Source organism: Heteronotia binoei, chromosome 21 (genome assembly GCF_032191835.1).
Source record: "Heteronotia binoei isolate CCM8104 ecotype False Entrance Well chromosome 21, APGP_CSIRO_Hbin_v1, whole genome shotgun sequence".
Lineage (NCBI taxonomy): Eukaryota > Metazoa > Chordata > Lepidosauria > Squamata > Gekkonidae > Heteronotia > Heteronotia binoei.
This window is the reverse complement of record NC_083243.1, coordinates 132,411,227-132,435,824: the sequence shown is the minus strand read 5'-3', so window position 1 is coordinate 132,435,824 and position 24,598 is coordinate 132,411,227. Positions and strand designations below refer to the sequence as shown.

The 24,598-nt window shown below is 39.1% G+C and overlaps 1 protein-coding gene across 1 annotated transcript in view; it reads left to right on the top strand.

The window, feature by feature from the left end:
* The window catches only part of DCDC1 (doublecortin domain containing 1), a 777,962-nt gene that overhangs the window by 427,948 nt on the left and 325,416 nt on the right, over positions 1-24,598 (top strand). Inside the window, exons 12-13 of the mRNA XM_060262385.1 lie at positions 2,111-2,216; positions 22,846-22,983. Of these exons, the coding sequence (XP_060118368.1) occupies positions 2,111-2,216; positions 22,846-22,983 (244 nt within the window). The remainder of the gene's footprint in view (positions 1-2,110; positions 2,217-22,845; positions 22,984-24,598) is intronic.

Here is a 24,598-nt window from a genome sequence, read left to right as displayed (position 1 = left end):
ATCTGCTACCTAATTTTAAACAGGTACACACATGGTCTGGCCCGACATGACCCAGCCCGACAAGGTCTTGTTTATGTCACATCTAGCCCTCATAACAAATGAGTTTGACACCCCTGCTCTAGTACATCTGCTGTATTAGAAAACCAATTTTATATCTATTTTCCAGTGTGAGAGTAAAATGTTGAAACTCATTTCATAAACAGGAAAGGTACATATGAACATATGAAGCTGCCTTATACTGAATCAGACCCTCGGTCCATCAAAGTCAGTATTGTCTACTCAGACTGGCAGCGGCTCTCCAGGGTCTCAAGCTGAGGTTTTTCACGCCTATTTACCTGGACCCTTTTAGTTGGAGATGCCAGGGATTGAACCTGGGACCTTCTGCTTACCAAGCAGATGCTCTAGCACTGAGCCACCGTCCCTCCCCGAGGTAGGGTACAGGAAGACATCATAAGGAAGGGCAGGGGAGCACAGTGAGAGATAAAAATAACCAGAGTGCAGGTAATGACAGAAATGCAGAAGGGTTAATTTTTTTTCTTTTTTCTGAAATATTGATAACCTATGCTGCCATACACTTATAATCCTAGCCTTCAAAAGAATGTTGGCACTGAAATAAAGTAAATTAATAACTTTAATTGGAATACCAAGGGGCTTTTCGTTCTCTGTATGATACCCAACAATGCCACCTGATCAATAAAGGGGTTTCTCACTGAAGGAATCAGGCTCTTCAGTTCCCTTTGCAAACTCAGAGGCCTTGTCTCAGTGTCTCCCACTAGCCCAGCACCTGGCTACTATGAGGACAGATTAATGCCTTGTGCACTCCTGAGGGAATAGCCAGTTGCCAACTGTTTGCCATCCCCCTCCTGGGTCCCTTCTAAAATAGCATGTCTGAAATAGTGGGGGTCTGTGTGGTACAGAGAACCACTTCCAGAATCAAATGTTTAAAATATTTATTTAAAAAATGTTTACAAGCATAGTTTTAGCATCACACCAGACTGAAGCAAAGAAGAACAGAAATAAATTGATAAAACACAAATCCCCCCTCCCCCCAACATGTCCTAACTAGATGTTAAAGTTAGGACAGCTCTTTATCTTAGGTGTCCTCAGGGGGTTTTTTTAGCAGGAACACAGTTCTGGCTGGCTCGGCACCAGGGGGTGTGGCCTAATATGCAAATGAGTTCCTGCTGGGCTTTTTCTACCAAAAAAGTCCTGGGTGTCCTAGTCCTCAAAAGATCCTCCATTATCTTGAGGGTTAGTCCAGGTCTCTAGGCCAGCCAAAATGAAGGCCTGCTCCCAACTTCAAACAAAAGGTCTGTCCAGCTCAGCATCCCTAGGAAAAGAGAGACTGCCTTTCCCTTGCAAGGTGGTTTTAAGAAACATCTGTGTCCTCCCCCTTGACCACGGCTAGCCTAGGTTAAGACTTCTTTTCCTGTTGGCTCCATCCCCATCCTACAACATGTCTAGCAAAAAGTCCGCTAAGCCTCTATGTTCCCTTATTGCAGAAGGGGGAGTGAACTGGTCCATCCCATTGTCTTTAACAAAACCTATTAAAATTTCTTAAGAGACGCATCTGAAAGGTTATGAACTACTTCCCTCCCTCCTTCTGCTTGTTCTTAGCTCGGTGGGGGGGGGGGAGGGAGAAGTTTAAACCAAACAGCCAACCCCTGTCCATTGCCAACCACCCAGGAGACAAGCTACTTCTCCACAGTACAACAGCTCAAAGTAAATGAACTCTCATAAAGTCTAGGAGATATGCTTTACTCTCAGTAGCTGTTCTGGTAGAGAATCCTCCATTGTATTGTTGCTCTATAAGTATTAGAGGTATTAAATTTACTAGTATATGATAGGTATTATAGGTATAGGGATTAGATTTAGTAGTCATTCTCATCGCAGATTTCTACAAAGTTATGGCCATGTTTTGATCCCACCCTTTCTTGCCTTCTGCCCATATTCATGGGAACTAAACTTTCTACATTTTTTTCTGACTTATCTTAGACATTTATAATACTCTCCTAAATGTTAAAAGAAAAATATGTGAAGAATTCATATTAACAAGTAATATCAAACTAATTCCCCTAGGAAAATCATTTTTGATTCTGTTTATTTTCAGCTGGGAAATTTGTGTAGGAATTCCGGACAACTTGCAATTCACACACCACCTAGAAAACCATAGTTTGGAAACTGTGGATCCAGATAGTCATTTTATACAGTACAAGGTGAGTGGTGAATGTATTTTTTTTAAAGAACTATAAATTAAAAACTTCCACCTCCATCCAGTTCTAGTGACACTTGGGGGGATTTTGTAATGCAGAATGTGACTGGAACTGGTGCTTTATAATTTGTACATTAGTGATCTTAAACTGGTGGTGAGCAGTATAGTGGTCAAATTTGCAGGTGACATAAAATTATTAACGATGGTAAAAACCCCAGGTCAGCTGTAAAGAGCTCCAGAAGGATCTTGAGCAACAGTGTGGCAAATGAAGTAAGTGTAAGGTGATGTAAGGAACAAAACCCCCAACTTTAAGGGTCGGCTTATGTGGTCTGAACATGCTGAAACTGATGGGAAAAGAGACTTTGGGTTATGATGAATACAATGAAAATGTCAACCCTCGGTGTGACAGTGGTGAAAATGGCAAAATTCATGCTGGTGCTTATTAGGAAAGGGACTGAAAATAAAGCTGCTAATAGTATAATGCCCTTATATAGATCTATGGTGCAGCCTCATTTGGAATATTGTGTTTGGTTTTGGTTGCCGTATCTCAAAAAGGACATTGCAGAGTTGGAAGAAATATAGAAGAGGACAACCAAGCTGTTGGAGCGCCTTTCTTATGAAGAAAGACTAAAGAGGCTGAAACTCTGCAGTTTAGAAAAAAGATGACTGAGGGATTAATGTTATAGTGGTTTATAAAATTATGCACAAGGCAGAGACAGTGGATTAACAGAATTTTTTTCTCCGTCTCCCAACATACAAGCACTCATGGGCACCCAAGGAAGTTCATGGGCAATGTTTTTAGGGCAATACATTCAGGACACACATTTATTTACTTTAAATTTATATCCCACCCTCTCTGCAAGCAGACTCAGGGCGGCTAAAAATCATTTAAAATAACAATTTGGGCTACAATTAAAACAATAGAATTTAAGCAATTAAAATCTGTTAAATTACATTACAGTGCTACTCAAAAAATTTATTATTGGCAGGAAGTATTTTTAATTAAAATGTACAATTCATTGCCAGAGGATGTAATGATGGCCACAAACATGAGTGGCTTTAAAAGAGGCATACATGGAGGATAGCTCCATCAGTGGCTACTAGCCATGGTGACTAAAACTTCTGAATGCCAATGCTAAGAGGTAACATCAGGGAACGTCTTTGGCTTCTATGCCATGTTGTTGGCCCTCCATATTAACTGGTTGGCCACTGTGTGAGATAGGATGCTGGACTAAATGGCCAACTGGTCTAATACAGCAGGGCTGTTATGTTCTTATGCATATTTAGAAGTGTATCCTTCTGAAATCAGTGCAATGCAATTGGACAGCATTCACATTTGATTGAACATTCTGGTGTGCATTTGGATGGCATATTTAATTTCAGCCTTATTCAGCAAGTGCTATAGAAATATAGGAAACGAAAGGTCCCTGGTGCAAGCACCAGTCATTTCCGATTCTGGGGTGATGTTGCTTTCACAAAGTTTTCACGGCAGACTTTTTACAAAGTGATTTGCCATTGCCTTCCCCAGTCATCTACACTTTCCTCCCAGCAAGCTGGGTACTCATTTTACCAACCTCGGAATGATGGAAGGCTGCATCAACCTCGAGCCGGCTACCTGAAAACCCAGCTTCCGCCGGGGATCGAACTGAGCAGAGCTTAGGACTGCAGTACTTCAGCTTTAACACTCTGTGCCAAGGGTTTATATAAGGTTGCTTCTATTCATGGTTTAAAAAAAATTGGAGTGCACATGATTTAAAACAGGATTTTATGTAATTTATTTTCCTTTGGAATAAAGTGGATATAAAATGTTGCAGTATTGCCACAGGAATAGCATTGCTGTGTGTTCATCTCACAGTGCTGCAGAAGTAATTAAAGATCCAAAGCCAATGGGCAGTGCCAATAGTATGTATAATTGCATAAAATCATTACTTCTAGTCCTAGTTATTTTGTATTCACTGACCTCACCGTTGTGAGGCATTAAATACTACAGCAGAAAGAGTCCATAGGAAAGAATTATAGCCCCAGAGTGCTATTGCAGCATATTCTAATATTCTTTCCGATTATTCTTCAGCAGCATCGCTTTAGTTAAGTACCCTTAAAGTTATAGAAGTGTGATAGATTGGACCCAGAGAAAGCATCTCCTATGCCACTACTTCAAAAGCTGCTATAGGTTAGTTTATTCTTTTATAAATACAAGACACATTTATTCCCAAAGTGTTTCATACATATACCTCTAGATATAATTATATATCATAGATATATGCAGATCAATAGCCATTCTGAAAATAATATATCTATATCAAATGAATATCAAATGTGACATTCTTCATAATCATAACCCTGTAATTGGGTTAGATCCTACCTAGTTCTTCAATAAAGTTAACTTTTACAAGATTGAAGTGCAGAATTTTTTTTTCATGAACATGTAGGGTTAACCCTTTTCTCTCTCACACACAAATCTAAGAATAACAACCGCCTGCTTCCACTTCCAGTGCACCCCTTCTGCAATTAATATACCCACCCAACTGTCCTGCCTGTGCTCCATACCATACATGATGCACACATTTTTCATTCATATATCAAGGCAGGTTTTTGATACCTCCTCAAGGCAGGTTTTTGATACCATCCATGCACACACATTTTTCATTCATATATCAAGGCAGGTTTTTGATACCCCTCAAACACTATCAACAATACGTACTGTTAACACTTAGTGTCCAAAACCTCAACATAGATAATGGAAGTAACTGTATACCCCACACCAGTTTCCATTCATGCAATAAACACACCGATGAATTGCAAATAGCGAGCAGAAAGAAGTGTGAATGCTAAAATGGATTGTTTGAATATAAAGGGGGAGGAGATGTGTGCATGCATAGAAACAGACAGTATTACAGACGGGGAGAGGAGAAATTTGAGGTTTGCTATTTTATTTTGGTTTTACGTGGAAATATTTTAATTATTATTATAAGCTACCTTGAACCATAAGGAAAGGCAGAAAAGAAATGTTTAAAAAAATAAAAATAAACATAAGTCCAAATACATAAGTCCCCACAATTCAAGCAACATGAAAAATCTGGACAATTTGAGAAGGGGATGCCATTGGTGCTAAGGAGCATCAACAAAACCTTTAATTGCTGGAGCAGTGTTCAAGAGAATGAGGCTAAGCACCTCTTAGCACCGTTTTATGTGCAGGCTAAGATAAATGAAGCCAGCTCTAGTGCCCATCAAGTTTGGAACTGATTTCCTAGCCCCTTTCCATTTTGGCTTCCACCCTGCCCATGGGACGGAGATGGTGCTGGTTGCCCTGGTGGATGATCTCTGGAAACTTCTGGATTGTGGCCGATCGGCACTGCTGAGACTTTGAGAAGGGGATGCCATTGATGCTAAGTAGCACCAACAAAACCTTTAAATGCTGGAGCAGTGTTCAAGTGTTCAAGAGAGTGAGGCTAAGCACCTCTTAGCACTGTTTTATGTACAGGCTAAGATAAATGAAGCCAGCTCTAGTGCCCATCAAGTTTGGAACTGATTTCCTAGACCCTTTCCAGTTTGGCTTCCACCCTGCCCATGGGATGGAGATGGTGCTGGTTGCGCTGGTGGATGATCTCTGGAGACATCTGGATCGTGGCCAATTGGCACTGCTGATACTTTTTGACCTATCGGCAGTGTTTGATATGGTTGACCATGAGTTGTTGTTTTAAACAATTTTATTGATAACATATGGTAACAATTTCCGTTAATAACTTTTCATCTATCCCATATGCTTCTTTCTAATCACCCCTCCCCCCGTTACTTGACCCCTGCCAGTGTTATTTACTCAAAATACTAACATTAAAAGGTACCGTTAATTACTAAGAACTAAAATTAATATTCTTCTTTCTTCTAAAGTTTAATCATTATCAAAAATTGTCCAAAGTCCTTTTAGTTTCTACTTGGCTTCTACATAACCTCTAAACCTTTTCCGCTCCCTTTCAAAATCCTCCAAATCATAGTATCTCAAAGTTCTTGTCAATTTGTCCATCTCACTCCACGTCACAACCTCCACAATCTAATCCCATTTTTCTGGTACCTTCTCTTGCTTCCGCAACCACACATATAGTGTCCCAGCAGCCGAAAGCAAGCACCAAATTATAGTTCCATCTTCTTTTGGAAACTTTTCCATTTGTAATCCCAACAGAAAGTCCCTGCAGCCCTTCCGAATTCATATCCCAAGATCCTAGAAATTTCTTGTCGGATCATCCACCAATACCCCTTCACTCTTTCACAAGTCCACCACACATGGTAGAAAGAACCTTCATGTTCTTTGCATTTCCAACATCTGTCTGGCATCCCGTTATTCATCTTTGCCATTTTTTTAGGAGTCATATACCATCTATACATCATTTTAAAACAATTCTCTTTAATACTCTGACAAGTTGAAAGTTTCGTAGAGTTCTTCCATAAATATTCCCATGTATCCATCTGTATTTCTTTATTTACATTTATTGCCCATTTAATCATTTGAGATTTCACTACTTCATCTTCTGTAGACCATTTTAAAAGTAACTTATAAGTTTTTGAAATTAATTTTTTATTATCTCCAAGCAGAACTTTTTCCATTTCTGTTTGCTCTTGTCTTATTCCTTCAGTTTTAATATCATTTTCCACCAAACTCTTTATTTGTTGCATTTGAAACTAATCATATTTGTTATTCAACTCCACAGCAGTTTTCAATCCTATTTTGCTACTTTGTATTTTTAATAGTTGATTGTATGACAGCCATTTTTCCTCACCTGTCTCAGCTGTTATTTTTATCACTTCTGCTGGCACTATCCATAATGGTTTTCTTTCATCATCATATTTCTTATATTTCATCCAGGTATTCAACAAGTTATTTCTTATATAATGGTGAGAGAAAAAAACTATCCATCTTTTTCTTCCCATAATACATATAAGCGTGCCAGCTGAATTTATTTCCATGACCTTCCAACACTAAAGTTTTTTATTCAACAGCGTCACCCAATCTTTTATCCACACTAAACAAACTGCTTCATGATATAATCTTAAATCTGGTAATTGGAATCCTCCTCTTTCTTTAGCATCTATTAAAACTTTCATTTTAATCCTTGGTTTCTTCCCAGCCCATACAAATTCCAAAACCTTCCTTTGACATTTGTTAAATTGTTTACTGTCTTTCACAATCAGAATAGTTTGAAACAAATACATTATTCTTGGCAAAATATTCATCTTAATTGCAGCTATTCTTCCAAGCAATGACAAGTTAAGCTTATTCCATTTTATCATATCTTCATCCATTTTACGTCATAGCTTTTCATAGTTATTTTTGAGCAGGTCAATATTCGTCATTGTTATTTCCACACCCAAATATTTTACTTTAGAGGTAACTTCACATCCTGTTAGTCTCTGCAACTCCTTTTGTTTATTTACTTGCATATTTTTACATAAAAATTTTGATTTTTCTTTATTAACATAAAATCCCGCCAGTTCTCCATATTCTTGTATTTTAGCTAACAAAGGTGTTACTTGTGTAGGATTTTCATTTATAAACATTATATCACCTGCAAATGCTCTATATTTGTAAATAAATCCTTTAACTCTCAACCCTTCTATTTCTTTATCATCTTGTATTTGCATCAATAAAATTTCAAGAGTCATTATAAACAACAAAGGTGAAAGCAGAGAACCTTGTCTTGTACCTTTGCTGATTATCATTTCATCTGTAAGATCTGCATTTATACATAACCTTGCACGTTGTTCAGTATATATTGCCTTTATCATTCTTATAAAGTTTTCCCCCAGCTCTATTTTCTCCATTACTGCAAACATAAAATCCCAGTTCAAATTGTCAAAAGCTTTCTCTGCATCCACAAAGAATAATGCAACTTCCTTCTCTGGATGTCTTTCATAATATTCTACAATATTTACAACAGTTCTGATATTGTCTCTTATTCGCCTTTTAGGGAGAAATCCCGCTTGGTCTTCCTTTATGAAATTTATCAAATATTGTTGAAGTCGTTCTGCCAAAATTCTTGTATATATCTTATAGTATTATTTAGTAATGAAACTGGTCTATAGTTCTTTACATTCGTGACATCTCTATCTTCCTTAGGAATCAAAGAAATTACAGCTTCCTTCCATGTATTTGGTATTTTCCCTTTTATTCTTATCATATTCATCAATTTTTGAAGTTTCAGTACTAATTCTTCTTTAATTTTTTTTTTAAAATTTGCCATATATCCATCTGGCCCAGGTGCTTTCCCAATTTTCATTGCATTAATTTCAATTGTTTCAATTTCTATTTTTTCAATTGGATCATTCAATTTTTTTTTCATATATTCAGTTAAGGGTGCTATTTTAATCTTTTGCAAATACGCTTCCATCCTTTTCTTCTTTATTTTAACACCTTTAAATAATTTAGCATAGTACTTGAAAAATTCTCTTTTTATTCCTTCTTGATCTACCATCTCTCTTCCATCAACCACAATTTTATTAATAATTTTACTTCCTCTCTTTTTCTTCAGTTGCCAGGCCAAATACTTTTCAGGTTTATTCACTCCCTCAAAGGACTTCTGTTGTAATTTTTTCAAATTCCATTTCAGTTTTTTATTTAACAAATGTCTCATTTGTACTTGTAGTATTGTAATCTCCCTTATAATTTTCTTTTTCCCTGGCCTTTTCCTCAGTTCCCCTTCTTTTTTCTTTATTTCATTTTGAATGTCCAACATCTGTTTTTCTTTTGCCCTTTTGTCCTTATTGTTTAATGTAATCAATATTCTTCTCATTACGGCTTTATAAGCATCCCACACCATCTGAAATTCTATATCATCTTTTATCATTTATTTGGAAGAAAGCTTTAGTTACATTTTCTAGAGATGTCACTAATTCTTTATTTTGTAGTAAATCTTCCTTTAATCTCCATCTTCTCACTTTTTTAGACAATTTTGTAATCCATAATATTGGGTTATGATCTGCACCTGTCTTCGGTAAGATCATTTTCTTAGTTATAAGGCCTAAATCCTTTGTACCCCATAACATGTCAATTCTGGAAAAAGTATTATGTCTTGCTGAAAAAAATGTATAATCTCGTACTTCAGGATTAAATTTTCTCCTTATGAATTTTCTTGTTTAACCAGTTCAAAGAAGGATTTTGGCAATTTTCCTTCTTTATTGTTATTTTTCCCCCAGATCTGTCCAATGTATTCTGAATTGTTCCATTAAAGTCTTCCATAATCATCACATGGTCATATGTCACTTCATCAAGTTGTTTTGTAATGTCTTTAAAAAATACATCTTTTGCACCATTTGGTGCATACAGTCCCAATAATAAGCTTTTTTCCCTCCGTAAAGATTTATTCCTCCGTAAAGATTTATTTGGCAAGCTTTCTTTTTCTCCAGATTTGTCTATTCTGCCACCCTGTTATTATTTATTGAGTGATACTGAGGGGGTGGTTAGTGAGGCTGTGGCAAAATTTCTGGCTGACATCCTTAAATTTAATTCTGACCATGTTTGAATGTATCTGTAAGCTCGGTTTTATTTTGATTTTATCTCCAATGTTTAAATTTTTATATTCTGTGTATTTTTATCTGAATCTATTATGCCATTAAAGGTTTGGTATGATGGTATAATAAGCTTTTTTCCGCATTTATTATTACTTCCTCTGCCACAAATCTTCCATCTTTATCTTTAAATATTATTTTTGGGTCCAATTCTTGTTTAATATAAAAAAATCACAGCTTCTTCTGTTCAGCCAATGAAAAAAATTCCAGTCCCATTGGTTTATTCCATAAAAAAATTATAATCCTTTTGTTTAATATGAACTTCTTGTAAGCAAATTATATTACAGTTTTGTTTTTTAATCCAATGAAATACTGCCTTTCTTTTTTGTGGTGAATTTAGTCCATTTACATTCCAAGATAATAATTTATAATCCATCATGGAGCAAATTCTTTATTCTCTTCATAAAATTTACGCAGCTCCTATGTATTTGTAATTGTAATCCTTCTTCCTTGTAGCTCAAAGCTCAAAACTTCTGGTATTATCTATCTATACCTCATTCCATTGTCACGTAGTTTTTCTGTTAATTTCTTATATGTTCTCCTGTAATTTATCACTTGTCTTGGCAATTCTTTCATTATTCTTACTCTGCTTCCTCCCACTATCAATGTCTTTTCAAAATTTTTATTGAAGATTTTCCCCACCATTTCTTTTGTCCTATATCTTATAACCACATCTCTTGGTAAGTTATTTTTCTTGGCATATGATGAATTCAATCTATACATATAATCATACATATTTCTAGTCCCTTCAAGAAATCAGCAATAATTTTTATTACATGTTCTTTTAAGTCTATCCCTTCTTCAGGTACTCCTCTCAGACATATTTGTGTCTCCATCAATTTACAGTCATGGATTGTTATTTTTTCTTGCATTTTTAATAAGGTGGAATCCTGGAGTTTAACTTTCCCTTCTATCTCCTGCACTTTTTTTGACACCACCACTGTTTCCTTTCTAAGCTCGTCCATTCTTTTTTAAAGTCCTCAATATCTTTTTAAAGTTCTTTTTTGCAAGCATTTATAATCTTTTCCACCCCTTTCATCATCTTAGCTTCCATTGTTTCAGTTTCAGTTTGCTTTATTACGGTCCATGACCAAATACACAGCACAATGCAGGCCAACAACAACCACATAAAATTGTAAAAATCAAGATGGACCTAAATAGGTGAAACATAAGATATTTAAAAAATAAATGTGAAAATAAAATATAGGACATTAGTATGAATAATGAGATATGATAAATAATACAGTAGTGGTCAAACATCTTCTAGGTTAATAAATATAGTACATATAATAAAAAATTTAAAAATTATACAGCTTCCATTGCTTCCAACTGATCTTGCATCTTCTCCAATGAGGCAGCCCTTGCACAGGTTACCTTTGACTCTGACATTAAAAAAAACAGCAAAAAAATTGATATCACCAAATTAAATTTCAACTATCAGGTTTGATAGAGTAGAACTTGCCCTTTCAAATGAGTTTAATTTCGCCATCCACTGACCTTCCCAGGCTCAGATATTAATTTTTAAATAAATTAGCCTTCCAGTAATGGCCGCCGATGTTTTTCTATGGTAAAACAATCCTAGAGTAGCTCCACTTCTTCATTAGTTACTTCCTGCTTTGCCTGCCCCCAAGTCATGTTCTCACTGGTAACAAAGTCTCACAATATTTGACATATTTCCTGTTTGACTGTAGAAACTGCAGATCTCTGACGATGGTGCTTTCACTCCATGACTGCAGGTAGACCAAACAATAAATTCCTTTCCAATTTTTAACACTGTCCTTAATTTAACAAAGTCCAAAATTCACCCCTTCTCTTCTTCTTCCAAGCTTTCAAACTTTCTCTTTCCCACCTTCTAATATTATTTTGTTTGCTTTAAAATAGTCCCAGAATGATAGATACCTTTTTCTAAGGTTATCCAAATCAACACTGGTCTCGTACAGCATCAGATGTTTAGTAGTCTCAAAGAAGATTAGGATCTTGTCAAGCTTATGTCAAATAAATGACTCTGTAAGCTTCTGCAGATGATGAATATGCAACTCTTCTCTGGGGATCCCTCAAAGCCTCAAAGGAGCCCCCCCCGGGACTCCTTTTTAGCCAAGGTAAATCACCTCAAAGTTTCCTGTGCATATCTTGGACTAATCTCTCACTGAGAAAAGTAGGCAGAAGGCAAAAATTTGCCCTTTACTACCCCGAACAGAAGCTCCAGTCTGCCCCCCTTAGAGAGGCAGGTCAGCTCAGCATTCTCCGAATCCCGAAAGTCCGGTCAACCATGAGTTGTTGACCCACCACCTTGCTGACGCGGGGATTTGGGGTTTAGCCTTACAGTGGCTGACCTCCTTTCTCCATGGTCGGGACAGAGGATGGCTCTCAGGGGGGAATTGTCCCAGCAACATTCACTTGAATGTGGTGTGCCGCAGGGGGCAATCCTTTTCCCGATGCTATTTAATATCTATATGCACCCCCTTGCCCAGATGGTCTGGAGATATGGGCTGGGTTGTCACCAGTATGCTGCTGACACCCAGCTCTATTTGCTTATGAATAGCTGTCCAGACTCCACCCCAACGAACTGCGTGAGGCTTTGCAAGCCATGGCTGGTTGGTTGTGCCAGAGCCAACAGAAGTTAAATCCATCTAAGACAGAAATCCTGTGTCTGGATTGGGGGAGGGCAGGAAATGGGATCAGGCTCCCGCCCCTCAATGGTACTCAATTAGTGCTGTTGACAGAGGCAAAGAGCTTGGAGGTATTCCTGGATACCTCGTTATCTATGGAGGTCCAGGTTGCTGCCACTGCAAGGGTCACCTTTTTCCATCTGAGGCGGGCCCGGCAGTTGGCCCCCTACCTCAACCCACCCCCCGGTGATATAGGCGCAGTGATTCATGCAATGGTCACCTCCAGATTGGACTATTGTAACTTTCTCTACATGGGGCAGAGAGATCCTTGATCCTGCTCCAGAAACTCCAGCAGGTGCCGAACACTGCAGCCCGGTTATTAGCATAGAGGCCTATACAGGCGCGGATGCATCTGGTGCTGTGCGAACTACACTGGCTACCCCTGGAGTACCAGATCCATTTCAAGGTGTTGATCCTTACCTTTAAGGCCCTTTATGGCCTGGGGCTTGCATATCTTCGGGACAACCTCTCCCCATACGAGCTCCCCTGGGCCCCAAGGTCAGCTGCACAACATCTTCTTGTGATCCCTGGTCCTACCTATACCCAACTGGCTTCAACAAGGCCCAGAGCCTTTTCGGTCTGGGCCCCAACCTGGTGGAATGAGCTCCCACTGGAGATCTGGGTTCTGTGGGACTTATCCAAGTTTCACAGGCCTGTAAGACGGAGCTCTTCTGCCAGGCTTTTAATTGATCCAGCAGGTGTCCTCTGAAGTCATTGTTTCCCCCAACACCTTACCATCTAGGCACTTAAGTTATGTTGAATGTTATTTTAATAATTCTGTAACTCTGTAATTTTACAGATTTTGTCATTATGATATTGTCTAGTCTGGATGTGGTTTGTTTAATATTTCTGTAAGGTTTTAATGTTGTAAGCCACCCAGAGCCTGCTTGTGGGAGAGGGCGGGGTATAAATAAAACATTAAATTAGGGTGGGTTTTCCTCAGGTGTTAGTGGGTCACTCATTGGCAGCAGTTGACACTAAAAATAAATAATGAGGTTGACAGTCTTCAGGAGTAGTCAGGGCTTAAGGAGGATTGTTTCTGCTGATGGCAACCTCAATTATTTGCTGGATAATCTTTGCAAGTAGGAAAATCAGTTGCAGAGAGTGCTCTTTGATGGTGGGGAGCGTTGCCTCGGTGAGCCATTATGAGCAGACCTGAACTACAGGAGGGTTTGGGTTCTGATCCCCACCTCCAAATTCCACTTACTTTATATCTGTATATCTGCCTGAGTCCTCACTGATCACTTGACTTGGTTCTTTATCCTCTAATCCTCATAACCTTTCCCACTCTCTTCCACAGAGAATCCATGGTCTCTTATTGGCTGCATACTCTAGGAATTTACATATACCCTATGGGATCAGGGATTGGTTGTGACACCTGAATGGCATAACCAGAAACCATCTGTCACAGTGGGAAATGCAGACTTTCTTCAAGACAGTGTTAAGGAGGCGAGATCCTTTTGTTGCTAACTGCAAACTGATTAATCACTTGAGTGTCTTGATTAATGGTCTGATACATAGGTACAGGGCGAGATTCTGTGCCAAAAGGGCACAGGGATCGCACACTTTTGTATACCGAGATTGAGTTCAGTAAGAAGACTCCAGATTTAAAAAGATTTAAATAATTTTACTTACAATCACACTTAAAGTATACACACAATCAAGGACTAAGTAAATAAGGAGTTAAAATAGAGACATTTAGGAGCATTTAGGAGCAGTTGTAGGGGTTATACCACTTTCCAGATGAGGTCCAGGAGTCCATGAAGCAAAAGATGTGAATATGGAAAGTGGCCCAAACAAGATGAGGCACTCTGAGCAGGTCCAAAGTGTCTCCTTAAATAGTCAATAATGTAGTGACAGACTTCACATTTCTGGGATCCAAGATCACTGCAGATGGTGACTGTAGCCATGAAATTAAAAGATGTTTGCTCCTTGGAAGGACAGCTATGGTGAACTTGGACAGTATAAAAAATAGTAGAGACATCACCCTGCCAACAAAAGTCCATATAGTCAAAGTGTTGGTATTCCCAGTAGTAATGTGAGAGCTGGACCATAAGGAAGGCTGAACACAGAAGAATAGATGCTTCTGATATGTGGTGCTGGAGAAGAATCTCGAGAGTCCCTTGGACTGCAAGAAGATCAAATCAGTCAGTCCAAAGGGAAATCAACCCAGACTGTTCCCTGGAATGTCAGATGCTGAAGCTCAAATACTTTGGCCACCAAATGAGAAGGGAGCACTCACTGGAGAAGATCCTGATGCTGGGAAAGACAGAAGGCAAAAGAAGAAGGGGATGGCAAAAGATGAGATGGCTGGACAGAATTACTGATGTAACTAACACGAATTTGAGCAGAATTTGGAGGATGGTGGAAGAGGGTCTTCACAGAGGGAAGAGGGTCTGGCGTGACTTTGTCCACAGGGTCGCAAAGAGTCAGACTTGACTGTGCGACTGAACAATAACAAAGTCATTTTTCCCCCTTAATCTGAAAATATGATGAACCAAGCAATTGAACATTTGTTCATTTTACTGTGAACAGTAATTTGATATTTTAAAGAGCAACTCCTTGAATTTAGATTCAAGGCAAGAGGGCCCAATACTAACAGTACTTTTACTTTCCTAATGTTAAAGCTTATTGAGGTGTACAAGATGCTAAGAGGATTACACACTAAAAAGGCAAAAGCCTCATATTCTGGATGCTCACACAATAAGATTGTCATCAGGTGGAGATAGTAATGCTCAACCCCTGCCTGTTATTTTTAATCTTTTATTGACAGGCAGAACCTTTCCAACAGAGTCAAAATTTGTGGCATGTAATCCACATTCGTAAATCTGGGGACAGAGATAACCTTGACAATTATAGCCCGTTGCTCTTTTATCACTGTGTATCAGTGACCTGAGATAGATTACTGGCATTTTGTTATAATAAGTCAGCATTGAGACAGTATTCTTACGAATGTTGTCTGTTTCTGTACAATTGGTTTCTAAATAAAAGCAGAATAAAATTTAAAGTTCAGAGCAGCTTTTAACACTATTTTATTGAAGAAAGAAAAATATTTAATAATGTTTAATAATATGTGTATTTGTATATTCAGGTATCATTAACATCACTATGAGTTCTATATATTAAGTAGTGTGTATGTATGTGTCAAGGACCTAAGCCTGGATCCTCCTGAGCCACTACCCCTTGGGCAAGTGAGCAGTAGTCAGAGCTGTGGATCCTTGAGGTTATGTACACACAAGAAACCAGACCTTTGTAAAATGTATAAAGGTTTATTAAATATTTTAAAAAACAAAGCATCACTAGGCAATACAGTCTCTCCAGTCTAATAGCAAGAAGATAACAAAGCCTAATACTTCAATTCCTGTATTTGATTTAACTATATTTAACTAAATTTAAATTTAACAATTAAAAGCTAGAGACTTAAGCATTCTCTACAGATATGACCAATTACTACCCAGTTTCTAACCTACCATTTCTGGGTAAGGTAGTTGAGAGAGCAATGGCTAAATTGCTCCAGAAATTCCTGGATGACACACTGGTGTTGGATCCATTCCAATCCAGCTTCTGCCCCTGCCATGGGACTTAGACTGCGTTAGTCACCCTTGCAGATGATCTCCACAGGTATTGCTGATGCTACTAGATCTCATAGCAGTGTTCGACACAGCCTCACCAATATGGGGATTTGTGGGGTAGTTTTACATTGCCTTATCTCATTTCTCCATGGACAGGAACAGAGATCTGGCTGCCCTAGTGGAACTTTCTGCCTGAGAACATTCATGCCCTACGGGATTTAGTACCTTTCAATAGGGCTTCTACAATTGCCAAACACCAGGTGGGGCCTGGAGATCTCCTGGAATCACAACAGATTTCCCAATTGCAGAAATCAGTTCCCTCTTATGGGAGATTTTGGGGTGAGGTCTGGAGAGGAAAGCAATCTTCAAAGTAACTATTTTTTCCTGGGGAACTGATTTCTATCATCTGGAGAGCAGTTGTAATTCCAGATGATCTCCAGCTCCTCCTGGAGGTTGGTAACCCTAGTTTCCCTCATGGACATGGCAGTTTTGGAGGATGGTGTCTATGGCATTTGTTGTGTACTGAATTTAAGGCTTCACAACAGCCTTGCATACCTCAGAGTGACTGCAGGGAACCATGGGCTACCTTGAACTCAAAGCTTAAACCAATGAGCGGTTAGGGCACGAAACTTGACTGCAGTTATTTGGTATGGGACTCTGGGGGGTGGTTCATTGCATATTTTATAAGAGGGGTCTCAGCCCCGCCATGTTGTCTTTTTAGTATGTAGTAATAATAAAGCATGTCCTGTGTTGAACTCAGCTGCATTGAACTCACTATATAACAGCTTTATACCACACTGAGTTTTTCCCCCTCCTCAAACTTCCCTAGGCTCCATCTCCACAAATATCCAGGTATTTCCTAACTTGGAATTGATAACCTTATTGCCTTTCCTCCCAACAGCTAACCTACTTTTATCTGCCCCACTGCCTGAAGCTTTCCCTCTCCCTCACCCCAGCAGCCTCTGCCTAGGAAAACTATGACCCAGTTGTGTGGTACTGGTCAATGGGCCAGGCCAATTTGCATGGGAGGGAACTCTCAAGGACTTTTGGGATGGCATATCACTTTCTCTTGTATCATCCTCCTCACATTATTTCCACTTTCTCTCCTCGTGTCAACCCCTGTATCCTTTGCCTTTTCCCCTCACATACGTAATTTCATCCAAAAGAAGCCTGTGTGACTCACGAACTGATTAGATTACCAGTTTACATTCTAGGACAGCTTTCCTATGCATATTGAATTTCTCAGATACTTTTAAAAGCTTTAGCTAAATCTTGTTAAAATAGTAATCTTGACTACTGCTTATCAGCGATAATAGTGTGGAAGTAGTAAGTGTATTAGTTGTCCCCTCCTTGCCTTCTCATCCATTCACCAGCCTATCTTTTGTCTGCTTCCCATGTTCAGCTATATTTATTATCATTACTTCCATTTATAACCTGCCTTTCTCCCCAGTGGGAACCAATTCAATTCAATAATCTTTATTGATATGATATTGAACATGACAGGGAATCAATCCATCCATCAAATGGCAATTTGCAAATACATTAAGCACCTAGATGCTAGATATAAAAAAATTGCAACAGTTTCAATTACGAATTGGTTCCAAGTTGACAACAAGAAGACAATTTTATATTTGTTGGGCTTTGCTGTTTGCTCACTCAAGCAGGGCTCAATGAGTATGGAGTGCAGATCAGAGTAAAAAGTACAGTTTAAGAACACATGTTCTAAAGTTTCTACCTCTGGACATGCACAAGTGCACAGTGTGTTAGCAGTTAGCATAGGGAGTTTTATGGAATCTTCCAAGAAGTATCACAGATGGTAGCACATTGAACCTAGATAGCGAATAGGCTCTGTGTTGCCAAGGGGCAGTTAGGCAAGTGAGATATTCAACCCTATACCCAGGAGGTAAAAACCCCAAACTCAAGGGTGAACATCTGCCTTTAGCAAGGCTTGTGAGAACCGGCCATTCAATATCAAACAATCCTTGTCTAATTAATAAGAAAGCTGATTTTTCGGTATATAGAAATAGATCTCCAATATTAATCCCAATTGAATTGATTTTGTCCTCTATGTGGCACAGCCACGCAGAGGACTGAGACTCCATTAACAAGTGAGAAATAAGACTACCATCGTCTGTTCTAAAAAGCATGTGCAACCAAAATTTAATGGCCATAGTCCATTCTCTCATTTCAAGGAGTCTTTGATTGGTTTCTAGGCAGATGGCCACATATGGCACGCATGTGGGAAGGCCCAATATCTTCCATAGCAAACTTTATTAAATTCTTTCCACATCCTTATTGAGGGCCATAATCCAAATGGAAGCTCCATAGAGCAATCTTTTATGGTTGAATACTTTGATTGTTGCAGGAACAAATTGATTACCTTTGGTGAAGTAGAAGCGGGTGAGCGCTGCTACTTTACATTTAGTAATTTGGATTATTTCCTTTATGTGTGGTACCCAACTGGCTCTATAGTTAAAATAGATTCCAAGGTAATGGAAGGTTTTGACCTGTTGAATCTGGTTACCTCTTATACTCCAATTTAGGGGTTTCCATGCTTCTTTGAAGACCGTGATTTTTGATTTTTCACAATTCAGCACCAATTGATTTAGTTCACAGTAATCACAGAAGTGTGAGAGTAATCTCTTCATTCCAATGTGTAAGGGACATGCAAATTCGTGAAGCATTCCAGTGGGAACCAAAGCAGCTTACATTATTCTCCTCCGACCTGCACAATGACCCTGTGAGGTAGGTTAGGCTGAAAGTATATGACTGCTCCAAAATCACCCAGTGAACCTCTGCAGTAAACTGGAGCCCCAGACACATCTTGGGTCCCATTTGCAGGCTTGCAGCAATAAAGGAGGAGGCAGTGCATGGTTCTAGTGGGCCAGATGGCACAGCTGGGAATGGGAGGAGATGCCTCTGGGACTGTGCTATAATATATAATTATATTATATATTATAGCATGGGGTTGTTCTATAATATATAATTATCTTTGCCTCCCTCCCCATGGCCAGGTCAATCAGGTGAGGCCTAACACAGCCACTGGGCATGGGCCCAGCCTCGATTTAAAGGGCTTGTTGCACTGCACGTGTCCTGTCCAGCCTTGTGACTTTGCCTATCCCCCAACCCCCCTATTTTTGTTCACTGCATTACATGTTATCATCTGGATTATGTTGCTTGAGTCTGATACACTTCCCTGTTCCTTTGTCACAACTGTGTTGGCAGTATCAGCATGAGGCCTGATCCATTTTGTGGGAAAGGTGGCATGTATGCCTAATTTCCCCAAAGTTGGAAATTTTGAGTGAGGGTTCAAGGGACATGCCCATCTTGGGCGCTGTCAAGGCACCCTCAATCTCAAGTGGCAGAAGAGACCACACAGTAGTTACTGTCCACATAGATTCCACCATCCTACCATCCCCTGTTTTATTCCCACCTCCCCCCCTGCAGCAGGCAGGCTAGAGGTGTGATGGGATGGGGGTTTCATCTGTTGGCAGGTGGGTCAGCTGATGCCTGGATCTATTTGCCCCATGATATGCCAAGGCTTTGACAATTGCTGTAACTAATAAAGTTGTGGCCATTTTTCATTTCAGAGAGTTGTAAATTGGCTTCTTGCAATGTGTGAGGTTTGGAATTTTGTCATAGCCTTCCCTCTCGATTTTGAATCTGTAAAATGGGGGTTCAAACTGAGGTTTCCCAGATCCTATTCTGAAGCGCTAATGGCTCCATCACACTGGCTTTCATAGCATTGCTGCTGTTGATGAGTAGCAAGTTGCCAGGCCTAGTTGATTCATGTAAATTGGGTGGTATTAAGTCACCCAGAAGTTGTTTCTAGGCCGAGGGATGCCATCCTACAGGTGTGACCTGGAGATATCCCAGAATTACAACTGAATTCCAAATGATAGAGATCTATCCCTTGGAGAAAATGGCTGCTTTGGAGGGTGGACGATGGCATTATATTCAGCTGAGGCCTCTCCCCTCCTCAAATCTTGCAGTCCTCAGACTCTACCATAAAATCTCCAGGCATTTTCCAATTTGGAGCTGACAACCCTATGGCCTGGCCCCAATGAGTCCTCCCTCAAAGGCCAAAATGGGCCTGGAAGGAACCCTGCCCTTTCCCCCTGCCTTCCCCCCCTCACAAACTGAGCTTGGAATATTATGGTTGTCTAGCAGCAGCCACTGAAACAATCTCTTTCTTAAAGCTATGGGCATTCCCCCTAGCATTTTGGGGTTTTTTAAATCCAGCAATTTTTTTAAAAAAAGATTTTGTATTTTTCTGCAAAACTGGGTCCCTTTTCAGGTTTGCAGAAAGATCTGTCTTGCCCATTTACAGCATCAGTCACCAGATTTAAGTATCCAAAAAGCTGTCCAACTTCATTATTATATAGATTGTCTGCTATTGTACAACTTAAATGTAGAATATGTTAATCAATAGTGTATGAATACTGATTAAGTTAGAACATCTTAACTTACAGCACATAGTTTCCCTAACCCTTCTAGTATGAAATGGTAGGAGGTCTGTGACTGAACCACCAAATATAAAGCAAAGAATGTTACCATTATTCTTTATACCACTTTCTTCATTGCTCCACACTCTGTGGGAACTATATTATCATCTGCAACTGGGTGCGCTGTTCTTTCTTTATCTGGTGGTTTTAGATAATATCCAACATTATATCTCTTAAAGAGCAGCATGGCATTAGTGCTGGGTGCCAACCTCAAATGAATATAAAGGGCCAATATTTCCTTCCCACTGCACTACACAATCAAATGTGATAAGATTAAAACCAGTAGCATTGCTAAGAGGACATGAGGACTTACAGCAGGTGTTATGCACAATGTAGCGCTCTCTTTGTCTCATTCCATCTACAACAATCTTCTACCCAGTTGAGTTGCCTCTCACAGCAACTTAGAATGGAGAGGGCAGGTATGTGTGTTGCTCTAAGCCTTCAGTCTTTATTGAAGGATTAATGGCACGTTAGTTCCCATTGTACAAAACCCGTGGGGATTCCTATGTAAGTATTGCTGCAGCTGGCTAACAGGTAAGAGCAAATCCAACATCTCAGGGACCAGCTATGCCTGCATTCTGTGTTTGTGACTTTGATAACCTTTTAAATTTGTCATGCTGAGATTATGAGTAGCTCATATAATATACAAACCACTAAAGATAAAATACCAAGTTTGATTCATTTGCAAACAACCTTATAGAAGAACCTGACTGGTACAACATGCAGTTTTCTAGGTATCCTCTTAAAAATAGACTCACCAAGTCTACTATAATAATTTTTGAACAGTTACTAGTTATCAGCTTTTTGTCATCTCATGTACAAAGTTCACTATTGCAAATTGTTTGTAGATATTCTGAAAAACTTGAGTCTCGGCCAAAAAACCATAACAATTGGTTGTATTTCCCTATATATAGCCTGATGGAGAGAAGAATATTATAGACATGCTTAGAATTGCTCTCAGTCTCTGGCAGGTCTGTTGTCTGTATTATTTTATTCTAAATGACAGCAAGTTGCAAAAAAAAAAAAAATCATCTGCTTCCAATTAACTGTGCAATTCCTATAAACTCAGATTACTCTCAGGTCCAATCTGCCAGTGAGACCTGTCTGTACATGAAGTTTCTGTACATACTCATTTCTTATGAGGGCAGGATTTGACGTAAATGGGACTTTGTGGGGCCAGGCCATGCATGTCATAAAATGTAATGCCAGGTAGTAGAGATATAAACTTTATAAAGGATACAGACATAATTAAAGATTTTTTTTAACTTAAAATACAAACTTGGTTAAAACTCTTGCAATATTTTGTTTAAAATGGAAAGGTGGAGGAATAATGAGATTTGGCAATGCAATTATATATATAAAACATCAAGAAAAAGCACAAGGCTCACAATAGAAACTGAAAATATAATTGGCAATGGCTTTCCAGTGTAATATCCCCTTTTGGCTGTGGGTTCCTAGGATAGAGTATTCACTAGGCACCAGTTCTCAGGTCCATTCAGCAGAGATATTATTGTCTTTTTAAAGCACCAACCCTTTATTTGCAGAGAGCCAACTCCAGGAAGCAACAACTTCAACTGGCCATACAAACCCTGGAAAGTGAAACTACTTGAGCTCCACTCCATTTAAATACATTGCAGCACAGACAAAGCTGCAAAGAAAATGCAGAATGGATTTTCCATTAAGGTATCTGATCCCAGATAGACTACTCTCAGAGTAATGTATCTGGGGGCAGGCACCTTAATGGAAAAATCCATTCTGCATTTTCTTTGCAGCTTTGCAAGCCCAGAAGAGCTTCCTGCTGAAGCAGGCTGAAGGAGCTGGGAACTTCAGCAGCCTCAGAGCTTCAAAGGGTGAAGACAGGAGGGGGAGGAGGGGGGAGAAAGAGCCACAGGAGTGATTAAAGCCCTGGATGGGCTGGTTCTGGCCTGTGGGCTGTAAGTTTGACACCCCTGCTCTAAAGTTTCTCCTCCTCTTCTCCAACAAACCATTCTCTTTTATGATCAATCACACCTTTTATCAAATTCCTTTTCTTCCAGTAATGACTGTGGCAGTGGCAATGTCCTCTGTTTTGGATGTGTTTTTATGGGACTTAGGTTAATTTCATGACACATGTAATAATATACTGAACTCAAGGTTGATATCCATGTTGAAGAAAATCTAGAAGGGTTCAAAAGCAGCTTAACAACATTCTGTGTCTTTGTGTTATAATCAAAGTTGGTATTCTGTTTTTCTAGAATTGTGTTACATGGTAAAAATGCTGCAATGTTTTCTCCATTTATAGTATCCAGTAGTATTTAGGTAGAGTATTAATTTTTTTCTGTTGTTTTTAGAATGATCCTCAGATGGTTCTTCTAATGTCCGTTACCATGGAAAAAGTGAGGAAAACCCTTCATAGAAGAAAAGACCATTGTGATCTAATGTCTGCTTCAGCTCTCTGGCCTCTTTCTAATATATGGCTGATCACAAAGGTATCATAGTGGAAACAGATGACATTAACATTAATGATGTATTCATGAAATCAGATGCTTTTGTTATGAAAGAATTATTTTCTTTTTTTACTTTCTTGAAATGAAACTTCAGAATATGTTAAAAGCTCAAAGTACATGTAATTCATACATATACGTGATCATTAATACATTGCACCTTGTTGTTTATGGTGATCTTTCATTTGAAGATGTTTAGTTCTGATGGGTTACAGATAGGCGAAGCCAAAGGAAACTGGAATGTTTTTGCCCTCTGTCTTCTTCAAATAGAACTCCAGATCCTTGGTTTACAGGGGACTTGGATGTATTGAAAAGGCTTGCAGATGTTCAGAATGATGGTGGCAGAAAACTCAGGCTGAATCTAACAGATCAAAACCTATGAGGTGGTGGCGATGGTAGTGAAGAAGCCTTATTTCTCTGCTACCATTGCAGCAGCTGAATTGTATTCAACACAACTATTTAGATTAATTAGGCAGTTGGCAACTCCCAGGAGAAAGTCTGCAGTGTTTTGACATTTATCTGTGAATTCTTCCCCCCTCCCCAATAAAGCTCAAAGTAATTTACAAAGAGTTTATTTTGTGAATGTAGCAGGAAGCAGTAGGTTTAGGAAAGACCAAAGGAAATGCTACTCTACAAAGAGTATGTGGAATTCACTGCCAGAGGATGTAGCGATGGCCATAAGAATAAACAACTTTGAATGGGGATTAGATGGATTCATGGAGGACAAGTCTATCAATGGTAACTAGTCATGGTGACTGAGGGGAACCTTCACATTCAGAGGCACTAATAATCTGAATCCCAGAGCCAGGAGGCAACATCAAGGGAAGGCCTTGACTTTTATGCCCTGTTGTTGACTGTCCTGAGCAGGGCTTTTTTGGTAGAAAAATCCCAGCAGGAACTCATTTACATATTAGGCCACACCCCTGATATCACCATTGTTTCACTGTAGAAAAAGCCCACCGGGAACTCATTTACATATTAGGCCACACACCCTGACATCAAGCCAGCCGGAACTGCATTCCCGTGTATTCCTGCTCAAAAAAACCCCTGGTCCTGAAGAACTGGTTGACCACTGTGTGAGACAGGATACTGGACTAGGTGGACCATTGGTCTGATCCAACAGGGCTTTTTAAATATACCTTTAGCTCTCTCTCTAGTAATATATTATTTAGCCAATAAAATAAAATAATCAATTTCTCTTTAGTAAATACTCCCTGTATTCTGTTTCCCCTTATACTCCTGTGCTCTATTTGTGATGTTGCAGATGTTATGGCAGGCAAGAATACAAAAGACATTGCTTATGACCACTGCCCTTCAAGCACAATTGAGATCACCAGAGTCTGTTGCCTCTTCAACTTGATGCTTCAGGGCCTACTGATGTCCTAGAATTTCTCCTTAAGTGGAAGCTATCTTATTAGCAATATGACTTATAAGATAGCTGATAATATGTCATATCTACTGGGATTCACTCATCACATATTTTTTTCCTGCTCTTTCGGTTGGTATAGTTCCATTGGTGAGAGTGGAAGGTACACATTGCATGTTATAGGATGCTCAACAGACAGCATAGTATTTAATAAAAGCAAAAACATATAAAATT